Raw genomic sequence first — 24,099 nt, 5'->3', positions numbered from 1 at the left:
TCTGGATTTGAGATTGGTTTTTCAAAACATGAAGGAAAAAAAACCACAAACTAGAGAGTTCAACCAATGCTGGCCATTCTGTCTGGGTCTAGTCCCAGTAATTCTGACCCCTTCCACTTGGCCTTGGTTCTCCCATAGCCCAGCGGTGTTTCTCTCCATCTGGTTTCCAGGAGAAGCAGTAGGATGTACAGTTTACTCCCTGCAGCAGTGCAGACACGGAATTCAGATGCTATGAAATGTGCCTACCTGTAAGAAAGCAATCTGGGCTTTTGCAGGGGGGGAAGAAGGATATTTTTGTCTGCTTGCTTAGTTTGGACTGGTGCAGGGGAAGGGCCCAGGGTTGATTTGCAGAATGTGGAACGCTGAGGCCTGAAGAGATGAAGCATGCTGTTGAATCCCAGCACATTTAAATATTAAATATTAAATTTTAATATTAAATTTTAAGTCAATAGTGCCATAATATGTACTTGCAAGTATTAAGTGAAAAATCTAGCATGTCTTTTACCAAAAATATGGAAAAGCCAACAAGTTTGCCTAGAGAAATCAAAATCTTAAAAATCAAAAGGTAAAATGAAGAGATAAAAATTGATGGTGATAGCTGCACAACTCTGAGAGTATACTAAAAATCGTTGAGTGGTCACTTTAAATGGGTGAATTGTATGTGAATTAAATCTCAAAGCTGTCACCAAAAATAAATTCAAAGGTAAAATACTGTCTTCCAATGGTGTAACTGGCCTATAATTGGCACTCAAATGCTTTTTGAAAGAGTAAGTAAGTGAATGCACAGCAAATGATAGCTGCACAGTCATGGGAGAAAACAGTAGCCAGGGCTCCTTTTGACTTTGAGAAAACTTCAACTCAACTACCTGCAGGACTTCAAGGCTGCTTCTTCGCTGGAGGAGACTCACAAATATTAATTCAATGCATCAAGTTTTGTATTTTGAATTGTTCTGGTTTCTTTCGCTATTTTTAAAAATGGGATTCATGCTTCCTAAAAGTGTCTCTGAAAATTTTTTGAAATGTTTCTTAATTAAGCCAATATTAATGGGTTTATCAACATTTCTCATTTTGCCTCTATCTATAAAATAAAGTTCAAACCTGAATTAAGCCATAAGTTGTTCTGAAGGCTCATTGAGTTTATGTTGGTAAAATCTTTCAGCCTCTCAGAATAAAGCCACAGGTAAATATAACGACAGACAAGATACTGCAATGCCTACTCAAGCTACGAAAGCTAAGAAGCTAAAAATAAAGTGATCTGGGGAGATATCAAGCTGTGTCAGTGCCCAGAAATGCACTGGAGAGTACTGTACACTTACCATTCTTCACAATCGTCATCTTCCTTAAGGGATAGTTAAATAAAACAGAGAAGTCAAAAAACCCACCTCTTAAAGAACAGAAAATTAATGTCTCCTTAATTAGAAACGTTTCTCTTTAATTTTAAACTTTTTTTAATCCTCCAAAAAGAATGAGATCCCTAGATTCCAGTGCTATTGAGAATCTGTCACCCCCACACTTTAGCTCATTCTTTGGAGAGCCTCCTTTGTTTCCTATCTTCCTCTTTTCTCAGCCCGTTCCCACATTGTTTTCAAGCCTCATGCCTTTTTCTCTCCTTGCTAAGAGTTCCCAAAACATGATCATCGCAAACATGGTCCCAAAACATGAGACTGCGTGAAGGGTGGGATCCTACCACCCGAGCACAAAGCACAGGCCAGACTTCAGTATGTGGCTCCCAGGGTGGGCTCTAAGGACAGCTCTCCCTCTGCGTTCTCCATAGCACAGTGCTCCGTGAGTCCTGAACAATGAGGGCAGAGCTGCTGCGGGCTCCCTTCCAGCTGCAGCCGGTGCACACAGAGAGCCCGCTGACTGCAGCTGGGGAGTCCTGAAATGGCCTATTTGTGTGCAGTGCCCATCCGCGCCGCCATCCAAAACAGTGCCATCATGAGGACACCTGAGATTCTCATCAGCTGCAGCACAGCCTCCTGCTAATGTCTCTCCTCCCGCTCTGAGAAATATTTAAATGAATTGGACACAGGCCAGGAGTTAATTTCCTTTCTCCTTTTCTCTATTTTGGACTCATTCTCCCAGGGCCTTATGTTCGGGTGACGTAGTTCTTACAGCCAGCACATCCTGTAGCTCTTCCCTCACTCCCTCCACCCTTTCTCCTTCTTGTGAATGATGAAGAAGGTGAAATGGGAGGGGGAATCCCTTGAGGAGGAGGAAGTATTTCTCCCTCTCTCTGCCAGCGGTTTCTTCTCTGTGGGTCCCACAGTGTCACAGCAGGATTGGCACTTAGGTTATAATCAATGTTAAGCCAAAACAAAGCTATGGTAAAATATTAAGAGACTCTTTGGGGCAATGTTCTTTTGGTCTCTGGGACATTTGAGGTGAGCAAGGGAGGAGGGGAGTAGATAGAAGAAAGAAACAGGGGATAATAAAAAAAGCTACCTCTTAGAGAATATATACTGTGTACCAGAGAATATATACTGTGTACTGTGCTAGATGCCAGAGATTCAGTGGTAAATTAGAGATGGTGTTTGACTGGTACCTCCATTTTTCAGTAAAGAGAGAGGGCTAGCTCACAGTAGGTACTCAGAATCGAATTGAAATGAATTGAAATGTTTGCTTGGAGGTTAGATATCAGCATTGTCTGCTTAAGATCTGCTGGCTTCTTATAAGTGTTCACAGCAGTTCAAGAAATTCCTGTAACAGTAATACCACGGATCTAGCCTATTTATGAAAACCAAACACCTAAAATACTTCTAGCAGGTCAGTTGAGGTGATGTAGCATAGTGCCCTGTCTACTGATGTGATATTCTACATGTTCAAAGAGGAAATGTTAACTGCAGTCCAGGAATTTTAAGATAATATAAAATATTTCATTACTCTTAGCAGTACCTCAACTAAGCCCTCTAAATATTCAGAGGTGGCACTCACTTCTAGAAGAAGTTATCAGGACTGTTTGATGTAGGGTGAATAGTTCATACTTCTAGATTTGTTCACCTGGGACCGCCATTTTTCAGTTAAGAGAGAGGCCAGCCTTGTGAATAGTAGGTACTCAAACATCTGAAATGTTTGCACGTAGGTTGCAAATTAACAATGTTTGCTAAGCCTGCCTGATAAGTTGCTTTGTTTTGCTTTTCTTGGTAAATGTACCCAACAGTTCAAGAAATTCCTATGAACATTAATGCCCTGGATCTAGCCTATTAAGGAAAAACAAATTTCTTCTCTCTTAAACTCAATTTATTTAAAACAATGCTCAAAATCAAGTTTATGGCAAATTTCAACACTCTGTCTAAAACTTAACTTTTATTTTTGTCATGTTATATGTTATCTGATCTGATAATCTGGTCCCAAACAAAGTCAGAAAATTGGCATGGCAAAATATTTTCCTTAATCATGCTTGTACTGCTTTAAGACCATATATTTTTATACTGGAGATATATGTCATTTTTTTTGCCACTTTATGTTCCTGACCCAATGAATGGGAAAGTAGCTGAACTTCTCAGGTATACAATTTTGACAACATGCTGATCCAGCAGGATAAGCAAAAATTGGCTAGCATGCTGGAGGCTCGGTAAGACACAAATCTTCAGAGGCTAAGAGATAATAAACCATACAAAGATTCAGAAACACCCCATCAGCCTAGTGTTTAGGGGTTCAAGGGTCAGGGGCATGCTGGGATACTCCTGCAAAGTAAAAGACAAATTGCTACATCTGGTATCCCTCGCCACAAAGAAAGAAGCCTCGCTGGATTCTGGAGGTGACACATTCCACCCCCAGGACTACCCCTCCAGGTAACACAAAATGCTCCCCCACTTTGAAGAGAGCCTGGAGCAGGAAGGAGCCCTTCAGCAGGCTCAGGCTGCAGGCGAAGCAGCCCTATTTGGACCACATAATCAACAGGCCTGAAACTAGGGAGGTATCAATGGTGGGGAAGATGCAGTAAAGAGCTGATGGCAAGCTACAGAGGGAGAATCACAGTGCAGGCTCAGGGTCTGAAACAAGGCCATCCTATCTGGTACTTGAAAAATCGCTCCTGACATGCTACAGTGCTCTGGAAGAGACTGAATGTTTGTCCATGGACACCAAGTGGCCATGCATCCAGAACTGCCTATCATGACCTGGGTTCTGTAAGATTCATCAAATCATAGGATCAGGTGAGTCCAGAGACAATCTATCGTAAAATGGAGATGGTACATTCAGATCGAGCTTAAGCAGGACAATAGGGTACAAGTAAGCCACCCCCTGCCACTCACTATGGTTGCACCAGTACTCCTCTCTCAACTTACAGAAATAGCCATATGTTGGGGGGCGGGGGGTATATATCCCATATGACTAATTGAAGCCAGAAGAAAATGCCTGAACCTGATTTTTGATGGGTTGGCTCAGTGAGTAAGTTCAAGCCAAAAAGTAGAGGGCACCTACATTATAGCCACACTCAGGGGGGACCTTGAAAGACAGTGGAAAGGAGAAATCTTCCTAATGGGCAGAACACTGAGGAGTACACCTGATTATGTGCATTGCATGGATGGAAAAGCAGCCCAAGATGAAAATATATACAAACTCATGGGCAGTGATGAATGATCAGCCAATTGTGTCAGTGACCTGGAAGATCACGAACAAGGAGGTCTGGGATAGAGGAATGTGGATGGACAGAGGGAGTGGGCACAAAGTGGGAAGATCTCTGAAGAGCCTGTTATGCTCAGCAGAAAGCATCCACCTCAGAAGAAGCACCAATCAACTACATAGACAAAATGAGTCAGCCTATTGATGTTAGCCAGCCTTTCTCATCAGCCACCCTAGAACTGGAAAAATGGGCACACAAATGGGGTGACCATAGTGCCAGAGATGGATGCCTAACACGGGCCCAGTTGCATGGACTCCCACTTACCAAGGCTGATCTAGCTCCCGCTACCTCTAAATGTTCAATCTACTGGTGACTGAAATCATCGCTGAGCTCCAGCGCGGCAGTATTTTTTGATAAAACCAACCAGCCACTTAGTGGCAAGTTTACAGCACTGGGCCTCTTCCATCCTGGGAAGGTCCACAATTTGTCCTCCAAGGAATAAACACTGTTCCAAGTAGGATTGCCTTTCCTGTCCACAGAGTCTCAGCCAGCTCTACATTTGGGGGCTTATAAAATGCCTGATCCACATAGCATCCAACCAGGAGACCTACTTCACCATATGGCACTATCCCGAAGCAGACACAATAGAGAACTGGAAGGCCTGCCCCCAGCACAGCTGAAGAGTCAGTTTGGAAACATACTCTGCGAGGATGAGATGCCATCTTCCAGGTTATATGCACTGAATCTAAGGCCTCTTAGTGTCTTCAATAGACAGGATTCAAGGGTCCAAGAACCAAAGGGCAGAAGTGGGAGTGGCCTGCGTACCATCATTCTCCATGAGCTACTGGGGAACTTTGTGCTTCTCATCCCTCCTCCTTTGTGCTCTGCAGAGTCAGAGGTCCCAAATGGAGCACGCCATTGCCAGGGGACACGACAAAGGTCCCACTGAACTACAGGCTGTGGCTGCTACCTGGGTACTATGTACTCCCTGTGTCCAGAGACCCGCAGGCAAGAAAATAAGTCCCCATTTTGGCAGGAGTAATTGCTTCTGAGCATCAGGAGGAGGCAGAGCTGCCATCCCACAATGAGAGCAGTGGTCACTCAGGTGGTCCACTTGGGCACCTGTTGATACTCCCTTCCCAGTTGTGACCAGGTATGGTCAACTGCACAACCCCAACCTGAGAAGGTTATGGTTACCAGAGAACAAGACCCCTCAGAAATGAGAGTTGAGGTCACACCACCAAGTCAGTCACCAACATTAGCAGAAGTGACAGTTGAGAGCAAGAGGAATTTAGAATAGATAGCAGAAGAGGGAGCCAGTGTGTATGAGTTGTGGCCCTGACATGAACAGCAGTAACGGGCTGTAGTTCATCCCACTGACCTCCCTGTTTCAGGTACCCCTTTGAGATGAACATACACAGGCACCCTGGAGGAGGTATTTCCCAAACGATATGTAAAGTGGATCCCTGGGGTACAGGAGACAGACTGGGCTGCTAGGGTGCATCTACTTGGACCTCACTCCAAGAGAGAACTTGCCATTCAGCTGTAAGCAGGGAAGTCAGCTGACAGCGACACTCGAGCCACATTATCTTTCAGATTCATCTCAGCTTTGCAGCTGAAACCATGCTCTGGCCGAGCAGCCTGCAGCCAATGGCTGGGCGTGACCATATTTGCCCAAAGTGAGACTCCTTTAGTGGACTGTCTTGGCTTTGGAGCTCCCGTTGAGTTGACCAAGACTTTGTCAGATTTACATCACATTCGAAGGCTCTTCCTGACCAATCCTGCTTCCTGCCTCCTTTCCTTCCACATGTGTCAGGCCTGCATTGTGATCTGAAAGCTTTCCCTGCTCAATTTTGCTTCCTCTGTTATATCTTTCACAAGCTTTACCCCCGTGTTGGTTTTCTAGAGCTTCCATAACAAAGTACCACAAACTGGGAGGCTTAGCACAGCAGCAACTTATTGTCTCACAGTTCTGGAGGCTAGAAGTTCGAATCAAGGTGTTGGTAGAGACATGCTCTCTCTGAAGGCTCTAGGGAGTGATTCATTCCATGCCTCTCTCCTAGCTTCTTGTGGCTCCAGCAGTCCTGGTGTTCCTTGGCTTGTAGCCACATCACTCCAGTCTCTGCCTCCATCGTGAACATGGCATCTCTCCTTGTGTCTCTTCTTCTCATAAGGACACCAGTCCTACTGAACTAAAGGCCCACCCGACTCCAGTATGACCTCTTCTCAATTTACATCTTAATTACATCTGCAAAGACTGTATTTCCAAATAAGGTCACATTCACAGGCACTAGGGATTAGGACTTTCAACATATCCTTTGTGGAGGACACAATTCCACCCACATCCCCCCAGTAACCCACTTGTACTCAGTGTCTGTTTCCCAGAGGCCCCAATTGCCGCAAAAGGCAAAAAAAGGTGGATGACATGTCAATTCACTTGAAACGAAGAATTATTTGGTCATCTAAGGGAATGCATCATGTTTGACTTTGTTATTTATTATTTCATTAAAGCCCAGATACTGTGAAGCACTTTCACACATAGATTTCTATCAGATAGAAAAGATAACCCCAGAGGTCACAATTTTACTGCCCTTTAGGACAAAAACCAGTTTTGTATCTACTAGCACATTCATTTCAGCATTCTTTGGGCTGGCTATATTAATCTCTATTCCTCTAATTCTCCTTTGAATCAGATTTGTCATCTTACTGGTCCCTCCATTAATTATCAAGTTGAATAAAATCTTTGACATGTTTTCATTTTATATTTGTTTGAGAGTCATACTTTCAACTTGTTGAAAATTGTACTTATCATCACCTTGGCTCTCCCTAGACCATGAGCTCACCTCCTGCCTCCTTCATCCCTTCTCCCAGGAGCCTTTGGCATCCTCCACTGAAAGAACAAACTTCTGTAGGCCAGCCAGTCAGAAAAACACTAGCCCATAATCTTGACACCATAAATAATTTATGCTCAAAGATGACAAATGACCAGTGTGTTTTATCATCTGCCAAATCTATGAAGTTGATAACTAATTGGAAATTAAAGAAGGCAACTTACACATTTGTTCAAATGCACAGATTTTGCATGCTAGAATAATGAGTTGCCTACATTTTGAGAGGGCTCTACTTTCTAATGCAAGCCTCCCAGTGAGAGGTAGTATGCCTATTTTTACAGATGAAGAAATTGACTCTCAAAGAAATTTAAGCAATTTAGTCAGTCTCAGAGCTACCAACTGGCACAGCAGGGACTCAGGTCCATATTTCCAGCCTCTATACTAGCCTTCTTCACACCTCAACTGCTGAAAAGGGTGCTCTTCCTAAAAGTTATATCACACATTTTTTACCCATGTTGCAAATATGTGTGAATCTAATAATTATGCATACACAGAAATAATGTGATGTCTACCAGGAATTCCTGAACTAAATACCACCATTATTTCTCTATATCTTAGCACAATATAGAGCATTTAGACTCTCAAGTGAATTATGTTTCTTTAATAAAAGGGTAAAATATCCTCCCCCCACCCACCTTTTCATTCTGTGACTATATGGTATGGCAGTTAATGAGCCTGGAATGCATGCACTGCAATTGGAGACATGGAGAACCAGCACTTAGGAAGCTAAAGTGGGCTGTGTGCACAAGATGAGGGTGGCTGCATTGGGATCAGCGTGCAGTCCCAGAGTTTGACAGGGCAGGGGTGCAAAAATGGTTCCTGTGGACCAGACGTAGTCATGCCAGAGAGGGAGTTTTCATGTGGTCATCTCAAGTCCTACAGATTTGCTGCAAGATGCTGGAGGCCAAAGCTGGATTCCTAGGGGCTGAGGAAGGAGGACCAAGTGAGCATCCTGAATAGAAATGCACCAGCCTGGATCAGGGGAACTAGGCTCCACAGCAGTAGGACTCTGAGGGTCTCGAGCTATCACACACTGAGGGCACCTCACTCATTAGTCAGTTCCAAATATCTGCCTCATCCAGAGAGTAGAAACCAGCCTGAAGACCATACCAGTTCAAATAAGAGCTTTCCTACTTCTCCCTCCTCCTTTTCCAACACTGGAGGGCGTGCAAGGAACTGGATGAGGATGGGGGTGCAGGAAGACTGAGAGAGAAGCAGCAGCTGAGGGCAAGCAGAGAAATAGCGAAGAAGCCAACCACATGCCCTGATCCACACTGGGGAAGGAAAGGAGATATGGTGCCAAATTAAAACTGTCTGTCAACCTAAGAAAAGTAGAAAGCCTTTGCACCTAACCTGACTTTTTTTCCAGGAACAAGGGAAAGTTACCTCTGGTCAATAAACTTCATAAGGGCTGTGGAAAACAAAAATGAAATTGAATTTTGAGTATTTTATAAGAACTGCTTGTTTAACATACCAGTTATATGCATATTAACACATTAACTGAAGACATCCAGTAGGAAAGAAATCTGTTTAGCTTTGGCTTAACCTGCTTATTAAGAAAAGTTATCCAAAATTTGGAGAAAAGCAAAAGGGATTACTGGATGCTATTTCAGTTTCCAGCTCAAAGTTTCTAAAAAGCTTGCTAGAAAACCTTTGTTTGACTTGCTCCTTAATATTGATTAGGATGTTTTACAACTCTAAAGAAGATTAATTTGAAGAAAGCTGATAGTGCAGCAAATTATATTTGTCTTAGAGTAAAGATAATCCCCCAAATTATCATTTATTGCCCTGTGAGAAATTAACCATGTTTGGATCTAATGTAGTAATCTCATTCTACATTTAAAAAAATGCCTTTCCTGATTGACATATGCACTCATGTTCCTCAAATGCTCCTTGAACTAGGTTTACCATCCTGCTGGATTCCTCATTAATAATAACTTAGTTAATAAACCTTTGATATTTTGATTTTATATTTGTGTGAGATAGTCATGCTTTGTAACTTTTTGAAAATTATACTTTAACAAGTGTTTCCAAAATTTATTTAGCTGCAGAAACACCACTAGCTTTTTTTCTAATCTCATTTAAACCCATTGACATCATTTGGAACTATATTTCAAGGAATCTGCTTTGGAAATCTGCTGCTCAGGCAGTCTAATAAGGAAGTACACGGTTTGTAAATAGGCATGATAATCCTTATGATTAAGCCAAAGGAAGATTTCATGCAGTCCAAAAAAAGACTAAAAAGTGAGACAGTATCTTAATTCACATCTTCCTCCCAACCCCTAAACATCCTGAGAGTAAAATGAGGTACTGCTGTTTAGGAAAATGCAACTAACATACACATCCTAATTTCAAATATTTAATTGGGTATTTGAACTTCGGTATGGATACATCAATGGATACGTGTAGGAATATATGAGGTTTCTTTTTTCTTTTGGGGGGAAGATTAGCCCTGAGCTAACATCTGCCGCCAATCCTCCACTTTTTGCTGTGGAAGACTGGCCCTGAGCTAACGTCTGTGTCTATCTTCCTCTACTTTATGTGGGATGCCTGCCACAGCATGGCTTGATAAGAGGTGTGTAGGTCCACACCTGGGATCCAAACCAGCAAATCCTGGGCTGCTGACATGGAGCACCCGAACTTAACTGCTATACCACCTGGCTGGCCCCTGAGGTTTCTTTTTTTAATTAAAAGATTAATTAAAAATTAATTTAATTATTCTTCTGCCTGATTTTTAATAGCCTCAAAGTAGTCCATTGTAGGGAGGCGACATAGCTTATCTTATGAATCTTCAACTATGGGCCATTTAGGTTGCTGCACATTCCTAACACTTTCTCTAGGCTAAGTTCCTAGAAGTGAAACATTAAAAGGAAGCATATTTTTCAATTTTTTTTAAATATGTTGTCAAATAGCTCTCCAAAAAGATTGTACACTTAAGAGTTCCACCAATAGGTGTATGAGTGTGCTATTTCCTTATATTCTCCACAATACTGGGTATTGTATTTTTAAAGATATTGGTTCATTTAATATATTGGTCAATATAATTGGTTAATTTAATAGGGAGAGACTGGTATCTCATGGTTTTAATTAGCACTTAATTGCTAGTAAGGTGGATACTTTTTTATATTTTTTGGCCATGTTTTCCTAGTTGCATGTTTATCTTTCCATGTGAACTTCAGTATCAAATTGTTTAGTTCCATAGAAAAGATTATTGGTATTTTTATTGACATTGTGTTAAACACATAAATTAACTTACAGAGAACTGATGTGTTTATGATACTGAGATGTTCTATCCAAGAACACTGGGTGTATTTCTATTTGTTTAAAATCCATGTTTGTATCTTTTAGAAGTGCTTCAAAGTATCCTCCTATAAATTTTGCAAATTTATTTTTATATTTCTTCCTAAATATATTTTCTATATTATATTGTCTAAATGGTAATTCTTATGTATCTGAAGGTTTTTAGTTTTCATATGTTGATATTATATTTTGCTGCCTTAATGAAACTTTTGTTGTCTGAGTCATTTATCGTTGATTCTCTGAGGCTTTCTAGGGATACTCTCATATTGTCTGCAGTAGAGAGAGTTTTACTTCTCTTTACCAATTCTCCTGCCTCTAATTGATTTCCTTTTCTGATTTGCATTGGTTAATACCCCTAGTACAATGTTAAATAGTGACGTAGATACTGGGCATCCTTGTCTGTTCCTGATCTTAATAGAAATGTCTCGTGTTTCCCCTTTAAGTAAAATGATAGTTTAGAACTAAGATATATATATTTTTTTATCACATTAAGAAAGTATCCACAAATTTTACTTTTCTTGGTGATTTTTAAAACCAGGAATAAGAATTTAATTTCGTCAATGATTTTTCAGATTCTATGGAAATAATGTTATTTTTCTCCTTAAATCTGCTAATACGATATATTATATTAATGGATTTCCCAATATTGAACCAACCTTGCATTTCAGGATTAAATTGTATTTGGACATGATGTATTGTTTTCTTAATGTAGTATCAGATTCTGTTTACTAATACTTTGTTTCATATCTGTTATGGGCTGAATTATGTCCCCCTAAAATTTATATGTTGAAGTAGTAACCCCCATTACCTCAGAATGTTACTATATCTGGAGATAAGGTCTTTAAAGAGGTAATTAAGTTAAAATGAGACCCTTAATGTGGGCTCTAATCCAGTACGACTGGTGTCATCAGATAAGAGGAGGTTTGGACAGACATGCACACAGAGGAAAGACCATGTGAGGACAAAGGGAGAAGGTGGCCATCTGCAACCAAGGACGGAGGCCTCAGAAGACACCAAACGTGCCAACACCTTGATCTTGGACTTCTAACCTCCAGAACTGTGAGAGAACAAATTGTTTAAGCCACCCAGTCTGTGGTATTTTGCTATGAAAGCCCTAGCAAACTCATATAGTATCTTAGCATTGATAATAAGTGACATTGGTCTGTAATTTTTTTCATATTATTTTTAACAATAATATATCAATGTTATACTGGCTTTATAAAAAGAACGAGAGTTTTTCTTCATTTTCTATGTTATGGAACAATTTATGTAGAATTATGACTATTTGGTCTTTAACGGTTTGATAGACTTTCTCTGTGGAAACATCTGAGCCTGCTGCTTTTTTGTGGGCAATTTCCTTAATACTTTTCTCTGTTTTTCCTGTGGAATTGGCCTAAGTTGTCTATCACCAGAAAATTCTAGTTAGAGTAGTTTCTTATAAAATTATCTATTTCATCAATGTTTTCAAATTTATGTGCATAGTGGTCTACAAAATAGTCTCATGGTTTTATAAATTCCTTCTCAATAGATGTTACCACCTTGTCATTTTTAATTTTGTATATTTGGTAGCTTTCTACTTTTATTTTCTTGATTAAGTTAGTGGTTTGACTTTATTTTTTCCCCAAAAAAACAGTATTTTTGAAATTAATTATATCTATATATTTTGTTTCTCTATCCCCCATCTCATTAATTTCTGCTTTTATTTTTGCTATTTTTTCCTTGTGCTTTCTTGTGCTTTACCTTTTGGTTCTTTTTCTAGCTTTTTGAGTTGAGAATTTAATTCATTAACTTTTATTGTTTCACTTATACTGATATGTTTTAAGGCCATGATTTTCTTCTGATGACTGCTTTAAATGCATCCTATAGATTCTGATAAGTAGTGTTTTAATTAATTAATGTTAAAATCTAATTTAATTAAATTCTGTAATTTCTCTTTATAATTTCCCTTTTACTCGAGTGTTATTTACTAGAAAGTTTGTTTTAAATTTCTGATGAAAGCTTCTTTTTATCTCCTGATTTTGTTATTAATTCTGAATTTTATTGCATTGTAATCATAGAACATGGTTTATAATAATTCTATTTTATAGAACTTACTTATGCTTTTTTGTGACATAATATATGGTATGATATCTTGTGAATTTTACATGGGCGTGTGAGGACTCTATTATTAGGATGTAAAGTTCAGTATATATCTATAATTTCTCCTTTATTGATTTTGTTGTTTCAATTTTCTGTATCCTTATTTTAGTCCATCTTGATCTGTCTTCTATTAACAACAATGTGTTCAAGTACGTTATTGTCAGTGTGCTTCTGTTTCTCCTCATGTTTCCTGTTCCTTTTGCCTTCCAACAGTGGCTAGGGTTATATCGTCATTGGTAATTGCGGCTTATAAAAAACTTTTTTCTTTGGTACTTTCAAAGGTTTTTGTTTGTTTTTATTAATTTTTTATTAACATTGGTTTATAACATTATATAAATTTCAAGTGTACATCATTATATTTCGATTTCTGTGTAGACTACATCATGTTCACCAGCCAGACTAATTACTATCCATCACCATACACATGTGCCCAGTTACCCCTTTTGCCCTCCTCTCTCCCCCCAACTCTGGTAACCACCAGTCTATTCTCTGTATCTATGTGCTTTTTTGTTGTTGTTGTTTTTATCTTCTGTTTATAAGTGAGATTATACGGTATTTAACTTTCTCCCTCTGACTTATTTCACTTAGCATAATACCCTCAAGGTCCATCCATGTTGTTGCAAATGGCGAGATTTCATCTTTTTTATGTCTGATTAGTTTTCCATTGTGTACATATACCAACTTCTTTATCCATTCATACTTTGATGGGCACTTAGGTTGTTTCCAAGTCTTGGCTATTTGAATAATGCCACAGTGAACATAAGGGTGCATATATATTTATGCATTCGTGTTGTCATGTTCTTTGGATAAATACCCAGCAGTGGAGTAGCTGGATCATATGGGGTAGTGCTATCTTTAATTTTCTGAGGCATCTCCATACTGTTTTCCATAGTGGCTGTACTAGTTTGCACTCCCACCAGTGCACTCCCATCACATGAGTTCTCTTTACTTCACATTCTCTCCAACACTTGTTCTTTCTTGTCTTATTAATTATAGTCATTCTGACGGGTGTGAGGAGATACCTCATTGTAGTTTTGATTTGCATTGCCCTAATAAGTAGTGATGTTGAACATCTTTTCATGTGCCTGTTGGCCAACTGTATATATTCTTTGGGAAAATGTCTGTTCAGATCTTTTGCCCATATTTTAATTGAGTTGTTTGCTTTTTTGTTGTTGAGATGTATGAGTTATTTACATATTTTGAATATTAACCCCTTATAAGATATATGGTTTGTAAATTTCTTCTCCTAGTTGTTAGGTTGTATTTTTGTTTTGTTGATGGTTTCCTTTGCTGTGCAGAAGCTTTTTAGTTTGACATAGCCCAAGTGGCTTTTATTTTAAAATGTGTACTTCTTCATGTTTAGCGCTTTTTTTGGCTTGAATACTACTTGTCTGATATCGTGATCACAGAACTTGTTTTCTTTTATTTCCATTTTTACATCCCTTTATTTTCAGCCTTTCTTTTACAGAGAGAATAGAGTTGCTCTTGTTTTATTAGACAAATTGGAAATCTTGTTATTTCATAGATTAATTAAATCCATCCAGGTTTATTTATTTTTAAATTTTCTTTTGGTATTTAGGAAACTCTGTATCTTTATTCTAGAGATTACTTACGGACTTCTATCTTTGCTGATTCTAGTTGCCTTTTACGTTTTGATGTGTGTTTGCATTCATATCCTTTAATCCCCATCTATTACCTAGATAACAATCGGTAAGCTTGTTTTGCTTTTTCTTTCCTTCTCCCTTCTCCTCCTATTTTACTTGCTTAAATTTTTACTTAGAACATATCACATTTATGTATTACTCTTTAACTCTCATTCCCAAGTTGGTTTGGTCTTAAATTTAAACTCTGTGTTATTCAGTGCTCGCTATCAGTCCTTTTGCTAAAGGTTTCTCAATCATCTTTAGTTGAAGTTCATCCTCTAAGATATTCCTCAAGAAGGGCTCATAAGTTCAGTATTTCCCAAGCTTTTTCATGTTCAAAACAATTTTTCTATAGTCTTGATACTCGAAGGACAGTATAGTGGGTTGAATAATGTCACACAAGAAGAGATGTCCAAGTCCTAACCCTTGTTACTTGTGAATATCCACTTATTTGGAAATAGGGTCTTAATTAAGGATCTTGGGATGAGATTATCTTGGATTTAAAATGGGCCCTAAATCCAATGACTAGTGTCCTTATAGAGAAAAGAGGGTGAGATTTTAAACACAGAGACATAGAGGGGAAGGCCACATAAAGACAGAGACAGAGAATGGAGTTAATGCAGCTGCAAGCCACAGAATACCAGCCACCAGCAGCTGGGCAGCCACCAGCAGCTGGGAGAGAGGCATGGAACAGATTATCCTTCAGAGCCACCGGAAGAAATCAATGCTGCTGACACCTTGACTTCAGATTTCTGGCCTGCAGAACTCTAGAGAATAAATGTCAATTGTTTTAAGCCAAGTTTGTGGTAATTTGTTATAATAGTCCTGGGAAACTAACACAGGCAGCTTAGCTGGTTATAAAATCTTTAGTTCACACTTTATTTCCTTGAGTTTCTTGTTCTTCTGTTTTTTTGGGTTTTGTTTGTTTGTTTTTGGGGGCTGCTCCATAGATGCCTTACTTTGTATGTGACTTTGGAGAAATCTGAAGTCTGGTGCTGTCTAATTCTCTTGTCCTTGCAAGTTATTTGGTCTTTTACCTGGAGGCTTTGAGTATTTTTCCTTTATCTTTAAAAGTCTCATCATTTTATTATGATATGTCTTAGAATTGATCATTCTCTGTAAATTTTCTCAAGTAGCTGTGGGATCTTTAAATAGTAGATTCAGATTATTTTTACTTTTGGAATTTTTTCTGGATTATAGGATGAAATATTCATTCTGGTCTGTTGTTTTCATTTGCTTCTCCAATTATAAGAATTGTGGGCCTTCATCACCCAGCTTCCATTTCAGCCATCTACTCTGGCCCTTTTTGCTTCTTTCTTTTTTTCATTTTTATTCATTTGGTTGTTTTCCTGCTCCTTTTCAATGCTACTTATTAAACTTTTTACATGAAACTACTCTCCTTTGGGCACTTTGTCATTTAGTTTTCAATTCTGAGATGATTTTTGTTTTCTTCCATTTCCTTCTTGAGTTCAATCAGCTTGCTTCCCTTCTTATTTTTTGGTCTATTTTGTTCTTAGTTTGTTAATTTCTGATTCAAAGTGTTTTTCATATCCCAAATACTTGTTTGGAGATATTCAGTTTAATTTTTTTTTTTTTGAGGAAATTTAGCCCTGAGCTAACATCTGCTGCCAACCCTCCTCTTTTTACTGAGGAAGATTGGCCCTGAGCTAATATTCGTGACCATCTTCCTCTATTTTATATGTGGGACGCCTACCACAGCATGGCTTGATAGCCGTGTGTAGCTCCACATGCGGGATCCGAATCAACAAACCCAAGGCTGCCAAAGTGGAATGTGCAAATTTAACCGCTGCGCCACTGGGCAGGCCCTGATATTCAGTTTAATTTTGTGTATTGCATTACAATTTTCTTCTGCTTTGTGGTCATTTTTTGAGGAAGGAATTTTTATCAGCTGAAATGTTTTTATTTTCCTTTCTGTTCCTACGTGTAATAATTTTGTGTTGATGAAAACTCTATGCATCCTATGAACGGGGTTTGTGATTTAGAGTTAGGTTACAAGATTGCTAGTTCAAGAGTGCCCTCCCTTGTCAGCATAGTGAAGTGCAATATCTTTAGTGGATGGCTTTCTTTTTCAAGGGAGGAGAAAATGATTTTATGATCTTTGATTTTGGTTCTTGCAGGATCCTAAATTTCTCTCTCTTTCTTCTTTTTCTCTGTACCACCAAATCTCCAAAGAATACTTTTCCTTTCTTTTTAAACTCACTTCTCTTCTCCTTTTCCACTTTTGAGGCAATTACCTTGAGTCTTGCTCATTTTTAAGTTCTTTCCCTGTAGTCAGTGTTTTGATCCACTAGAATGCTTTTTTTACATACTTTCTTTTTTTAAAAAAAAAAGATTTTATTTTTCCTTTTTCTCCCCAAAGCCCCCCAGTACATAGTTGTGTATTTTTAGTTGTGGGTCCTTCTAGTCATGGCATGTGGGACGCTGCCTCAGCATGGCTTGATGAGCAGTGCCATGTCCGTGCCCAGGATCCAAACGGGTGAAACCCTGGGCTGCCGAAGCAGAGCACGTGAACCCAACCACTTGGCCACAAGGCCGGCCACTTTATATACTTTCATCCATAAGTTCTCCTTCTTTCTGATGTAATTTTAGGTCAATTTTAGACTCACCTTCTCCCCTTCTTTTATTTTCACAGCTTTTCTGGAGTCCTGCTTCCCTGATTCTGCTCAAAGTCCATGAGAGAAGCTAGAAAGATAGCTCTGGTAGAAATTGGTGTTTATTTTTTTATTTACTGATAATTTGAGGATTGTAATTATGTTAAGTATGGAATTTGTGTGGTTTTGTTCTTTTTGTAATCTGTGTAGTTTGGGGGAGCATGTATGGGAAGCTTCATATTTAGTTGGCTACAATTACCAAATAATCCTCAGCTTCTTTCTTTCTTATCATACATCCTAGATTCACTTCAGTAAGTTTAACAAAAAAAAAACCTTTGGGGGTTTAGTTGGAATTACGTTGGATTTATGGATTAATGCGCAAGAACTGACTTGGCTGTTAGGCATGTGCTTTGGAAACGAATTGCCAGAATTCAGATCCTGCTCTGATTTTGGGCAAATTGCTTCTCTCTAGGCCACAGCTTCTTCATTTGTTTAAAAAGAAAACCAAAAAAAACCTTCAAAAAGTTGTGTGGTCATCTGTATAAATTGCTTGACATAGAACTTGTTACATATCAAGAGACTAATTACATCGTTATTATGATGATGATTTATTACTAATTGATCTTCACATCTAGGAAAATATTTTATTTCTCCATTTTATTTGAGTCTTCTTATTTCTCCCTCAGTAAGGTTTGTTACTATCTTCACATTTGTCTTGCACATTTCTTTTAATTTGATTCCAGGTATTTCATATTTTTATTGCAATTATTAATGCCATTTTTTGGCAGTGTATTCTCTGCCTTCGTATACAGGAGAACTATTGTTTTTGTCAATTTTGCATTCAACATCCTTGTAGAATTCTCTTATTGCTTCATTATTTTTTCACTTGACTCTCGTTGGTCTTTTAGGTAGACAAGAATACCCTTTGCATGTAATGATAATTTATCTTTTTCTTGCTGATAACTACACCTCATTTATTTTTCTTGTCTCTTCCATTGGCTAGGACTTCCAGCACAATGTGTAACAATAGCAGTGATGACCAGCATCTTCATCTTATTTCTGTTTTAGATAAGAATGTCTCTAGTGGTTCACTGTTAAATATGACGTTAGCTGATGATTTTATATATATGTTCTTTTTCAGGGTACTGCATTGTATAATGTGACCATTTTATTCTTATCATGTTAGTTTAGTAATATGTTTTTTTAAGTCCTTCAATATTCTGCTGAATATGATTTGCTGTTGTTTTATTTATAAATTTTCCATTTATATGTTGATATTTATGTTTGCTTTTGTGGCTATCTTTGTTAGACTTAAATATCAGGGCTAATGAATTTTATAAAATGAAATAAGAAGTCTATATTTTTCTATGCTTTGGAACAGTTTATATACCATGGAAATTACTTGTTTTTTAAAAATTTGGAAGAACCTGCCAACCACATTTTTTCCTTTAGGTAATCGTTTGGTATCTAAAATTTTCTTCTTTCTTTTTTTTTCTACATAGAAGGTTATCTTTTATTGTTTTCTTAATTTTTATCAATCATTTTAACTTATTTGTGAATAGATGGTGAAAAATCCAAAAGTTACAAAAGAACACATACCCTTTTACTCCAGTCATTCTCTTCTCCTCAGAGGCAACCACTGTTCCTTGCATATCTTTCCAAAGATATTCTGTGAATACATAAGAGCATATGAATGTGTGTATTTATATTTTTATTTTTAGACAAATATAGCAGGCTATACACTCAGTCACGCAACTTGCTTTTTTCGTTCTACATATTAAAGCATGCTTCCAAATTGGTGCATGTAGAACTGCCTCATCCTTTCTCTTCCATTTCCCAGAAGTACCCTAATTTATTCAACTAATGCCCTAATGCTGGACTATAGTTTCCAGTCTTTTGCTATTATAAACAATACTACAATAAATATCTTTGCATATATTTATCATTCTACACATATGAGAGTGTATATATATAGCTTAAATTCCTAGAAGTGACATACCTATTAGGATGGCTAAAATCCAAAACACTGACAACACCAAATGCTGGTGAGGATGTGGAACAACAGGAAGTCTCATTCATTGCTGGTGGGAATGCAAAATGGTACAATGACTTTAGAAGACAGTTTGGCAGTTTCTTACACAATTAAACATACTCTTACCGTATGATACAGCAATGGTGCTCCTTTGTGTTTACTCAAAGGAGTTGAAAACTTATATCCACACAAAAACCTACACATGGATGTTTACAGCAGCTTTATTCATCATTGCCAAAACTTGGAAGCAACCAAGATGTCCTTCAGTAGGTGAATGGATAAATAAACTGTGATACATCCAGACAATAGACTATTATTCAAACTAAAAAGAAATGAAGGAAGAGAAGGATGAATAGGCAGAGAGCACAGAGGATTTTTAGGGCAGCAAAAATACTCTGTATGATACTATAATGGTGGATACAGATTATACTTTTGTCTGACCCATAGAATGTACACCACCAAGAGTGAGCCCTAATGTAAACTATGGATGGGTAACGGTGATGTGTCAGTGTAGGTTCATTGATTATAACATGCACCACTCTGGTGACTATGTTGATAGTGGGGAGGCTACTCATGTATGGGGGCAGGGGGATATATGGGAACTCTGTACCTTCCTCTCAATTTTGTTGTGAACCTAAAACTGCTCTAAAAAAAGAAAGCCTACTCTCAAAAATCCTAGAAATGATATTTCAGGATCAAAGGATATATGCATTTAAATTTTTAATAAATATAACAAGTGCTTTCCATAAAAATTGCAACAATCTACATTCTCATCAGCATTGCCTATATTTACACTTCACTCTCTTCAAGACAATGTAGTTGAACTTTTTGATCTTTGCTCAACTGATAAAGGAAAAGGGTGTCTGTTTGTAATTTTAGTTTTTATGTCTCCTATTATAAATTAGATAGGACATCTCTCTCTTTTTTTCTTTTATGTTTGAGCCATGTGAATTTCCTTTTGCGTGACCTGCCTGTTCATTTCCTTTGCACATTTTCTGTTATGTTTGCACATAATTTTATAGTTAGAAATTCACAAATTGGGATGGGAATGACAGTGTTGAAATTTCATATTTTGGATTAAAAAATATAGTTGTCACATACCTCCTAGTTAACCTCATACACCCAATAACCTGCAGCTGTAAGCATGAGGTGAAAGTAGAACAGAATGAGAAAAGTGGTAGGGTATAGGTAATTTTTCTATATGCCTGAGTCCAACCTCAGATTCTTAACAGAAGAAAAAATACTGTACCTAAATATTATAAAAAGCATAGGATCAGGCTCACTGTCTAGTTTCATTTACATTGTTTTTGTGGAATAGTCCTGAGCCACATTTCATTAGATTGTGCAAGGTTCTTTGTGTAGCCTGAAATCTGGAGAGCTGTTAACGTACCCCTGCTAAGATAAAGCTAAGCCTTGTAGCAGATATGATTTGCAAACTGACTGTTTAGAGCAACCTGAACAACTCAGTTGCTTTTTTTTGCCAAACATGAGTAAATGGACAAATACTGACCATCTACTGTGGTATTATTATACAAGGTGTGGATACTGGGCTTTTGTAATACTTTCCTAGAGCTGCCTCAAAAAAATACCACAAACTGGGGGGCTTAAAACAAAAGCAACATATTGTCTCATGTTTCTAAGAGGCTAGAAGTCTGAAATCAAGGTGTGGCAGGGCCATGCTCTGTCTGAAACCTCTAGGGGAATCTTTCCTTGCCTCCTGGTAGTTTCTGGTGATTTGTTGGCTATCTTTGGCATTCCTTGGCTTGCAGCTGTGTAACTCCCATCTCTGTGTTCGTTGTCACATGACATTTTCCCTGTGTGTTTCTGTCTTCACATGGCCATCTTCTTATAAGGATATCCTACTCCTACTCTAATACGACCTTATCTTAACTATATCTGCAACAACTCTATTTCCAAACAACGTCCTATTCTGAGTTAATGAGGGTTAGGATTTCAACATATGGTTCATTTTTTGGGGGGCAGGCAACAATTCAACCCACAACAACCTTTCTCTGGAATCTTTTGGGAGAAGGTGAGAGAGAATGTAAAAGCCAAAGATGCTGAAACATTGTACATACGCTGCATTCAGCTTGCTAAGAGATAAAGTTACAGCTTCACATTCACTGTAAACACACAGAACAGATGAGTTACTGCATAGGCTCTTACAAAGCACTTCTGCCCTACGTGGATTCTGCCCCTTTCCTGCTTCATGCTTCTCTGGACCATGTGCTCCACCTTCAGCCATTGCCCTGCCACCCTGCCCTTAACAGGAGGAGCTGCAAGCTTGAGTTAAGAGAAAAAGAAATGTATGAAGAAGGGTCAAATGACCCCCATCAGATCACAGACTGCAGGCCGAGGAGACTTTTGTTTGCTTCTGTGCTGTTGTGCTCCATGGGCCCCTCCCACTGTCCATAGGAGCTCCCTTGTCACCCTTTGAGAGGGACAAGAACCTGCAGGTGGAACTGTTCTTGAAGTAATCCTGAGTGCTCTCAAGTTTCAGTCAAAAGACGTCCTTTTTGAATTTGACACCTGCTGGCTCTAAACCTAAGAAAAATCTCTTCACTGAGGGCCAGATTTTACTGCTTGGTTCAATCACACCTCCACTGAGATCCCTTTCTGTCTTTCTGAGGGCAGGATTTGAACTTTTGCTTGTTGTCTCAGAACTAATGTGCAGCCTTTCCTTGCTTTGCTGTGGTGTTTTGTACTATTAATGCACTCACATCTAAGTGGTTTGCTTCCTTCTTTCCCAAACACACCTTAGAGTATTTCTTGCCTTTTTCAGCAGCCAAGGAATTTTACCATAATTTCTAAAAAGGCAGTGAGAAGTTATCCTTATTTTCAAATAGGAAAAGACGGTCATAGTAATGCAAAGTAATAACATTATATGTATTCATGTATGAAAAAAACATATTTATTGCTTTGCATTACTATGACCTTCTCTTCCTATTTGAATATATATATTGAGTACATATACACACATATTTAGAGTAGTCATGCTTTTTTTTTTTTTGGTTTGATGACTATGTAAGTCCTTGGCTTGTATATTATATGATACATGGGTGTGATTTTTTAAGCATGATATTTTTGTCAGAGATAATTATTTTCAAATTATCTGGCTGATTTTTAGAAATGCAAACACACAGAGAGGTGTTTTGCTTTTTTTCCTTTGGTGAGGAAGATCGTCCCTGATCTAACATCTGTGCCAATCTTCCTCTATTTTGTATGTGGGACACCACCACAGCATGGCTTGATGAGCTGTGTGTAGGTCTGTGCCTGGGATCCAAACCTGTGGACCCCAGGGCCGCCAAAGAGGAACATGTGAACTTAACCACTAAGCCACTGGGCGGCCGCAAGAGAGGTTTTTTTTTTTTTAATCAGCTACACTCCAGTTATTTTTCTGTTGGTTCCTGCCCAAAGAGCACTGGCTGAAAAAGCCTGGTGGACCTCACTCTGGGGAAGGCAGAAAGCAAAGGCCAGTCCTGCCTTCCCCAGCCTTTGTAGCAGCAGTTGTTTCCTGGAAAGTGGGAAAAAGAAAGTAAGCAGAAAGTTAGGTTTGAGTTGAAATTGTCACTTTCTCTCCAACTGGGAGAACGTTTCTTTGACATTGCTTCAGCTGGGCCTAAAGGAGAGGTAGCAGATGCATGACATGGGGTATGAGGTACTCTCTCTCTTCTCTTCAGAAATCACCTAACAAAATCTTTCCCAAAAGGAACAAAAATCTATCCACCTTCCTCAACCACGACTCTTCCGTAAGAACCAGGCTGGTCCCTTCACCCTCCCGCTGGGTACAGATGCCCCCACTGCGAAGTGTCCTTGTCTCCTGGTGGGTTTTAAGACCCTCTCCTCCGGCTTTCCTTGCAAGTGTACTAAAACACATTGCATTCTGATTGGTCTTCTCCACTAAAAGCAGCTGGAGCGCCTAGGTCTGCCTTTACACCTCGGCTCACGTTATGAAATAAAGTCTTCCCCTTCTCAAAGCTATCCAAATTTCACTATTCGCCAATCACCTCCTCCACAGCGCCTTCCAGAACTGCGCTGATCCGCAGCAACGTCCTCTTCAGCAGTGTTCCTATGCCTCAGCACTGTGCTGGGCACCGGGACGGTGAGGTGACAGAACCCGCCCCAGCCTGGGTGGCCTGGGCCGCGGACCCCGCGCCGGACATTGTCCCCCTCTGTCCTCCAGCCGCATCTTTAAGCCGGGCACCGTGTGACAGCGTCTGCGCGCTCCGCCCGGCCCGCCACGTGAGAAAGAGCTCGCGCCGCTTCCAGGTTCTTACGCCAGAGGACTGAAAAGCGCGAAAAAGCTCCGCGGTAGTGCGCAGGCGTAGCGGCACTTCTGCTTTCTTCGCCCAGGTCCCTGGTGGTTCGGCGCGCGCGGCGCGCTCCGCTGCCGGGTGGGGGCGCTGCGGAGAACGCGCCCGAAGCGGGCGGGGACCACGCAGGGGGTGGTGCTGGGCCGCGCGGGAGGAGGGGTGCGGCGCTGGCCGGGATGGGGCGGGCGTGGCTGGGCGTGCGCTGGGGGTGCCGGCCCGCGGGGACGGGTGACGGCGGTGACAGCGGGCGGGGCGCGGGCGGCGCGCGGGCGGCGTCGCATGCACGCCCTCCGGTCGGCCGGGCGGGGCAGTGGTCGGGCTCGGCGCCGGGCGCGCGGGCTGAGACGCTCCGGTCGGACGCGGCGCCATGCGCGGCCCCCCTGCCTGGCCGCTGCTGCTGCTCGTGCGGCGGGGCCCGGCCGTCTGCGCCCCCGGCTCCTGGCCGCAGCCAGCGGGCCTGGGGACTGCGCGGCCTTGGGGCGCAGAGCTGGGGCTGCTCGGCGGTGCCGGAGCCGCGCGCCGCTGGGCCAGAAGCTGCCCGGGCGGGCGGCCCGGGGGCCCGGGGGCCGGAGCGGGCCTGGCGCGGCTCCTGGGGCTGTGGG

At 40.2% G+C, this 24,099-nt stretch overlaps 1 protein-coding gene across 1 annotated transcript in view; it reads left to right on the top strand.

The window, feature by feature from the left end:
- Positions 1 to 23,738: 23,738 nt before the first annotated feature.
- Positions 23,739 to 24,099, top strand: part of ABCB10 (ATP binding cassette subfamily B member 10) — a 40,064-nt gene continuing 39,703 nt past the window's right edge. The window contains exon 1 of the mRNA XM_046654242.1: positions 23,739 to 24,099. Coding sequence (XP_046510198.1) covers positions 23,865 to 24,099 — 235 coding nt within the window. The 5' untranslated portion in view covers positions 23,739 to 23,864.

The sequence above is a fragment of the Equus quagga genome, chromosome 2, assembly GCF_021613505.1.
Source record: "Equus quagga isolate Etosha38 chromosome 2, UCLA_HA_Equagga_1.0, whole genome shotgun sequence".
In the NCBI taxonomy this organism is placed as follows: Eukaryota; Metazoa; Chordata; class Mammalia; order Perissodactyla; family Equidae; genus Equus; species Equus quagga.
The sequence above is the reverse complement of the archived record's forward strand: the minus strand, read 5'-3'. Positions and strand labels throughout refer to the sequence as shown.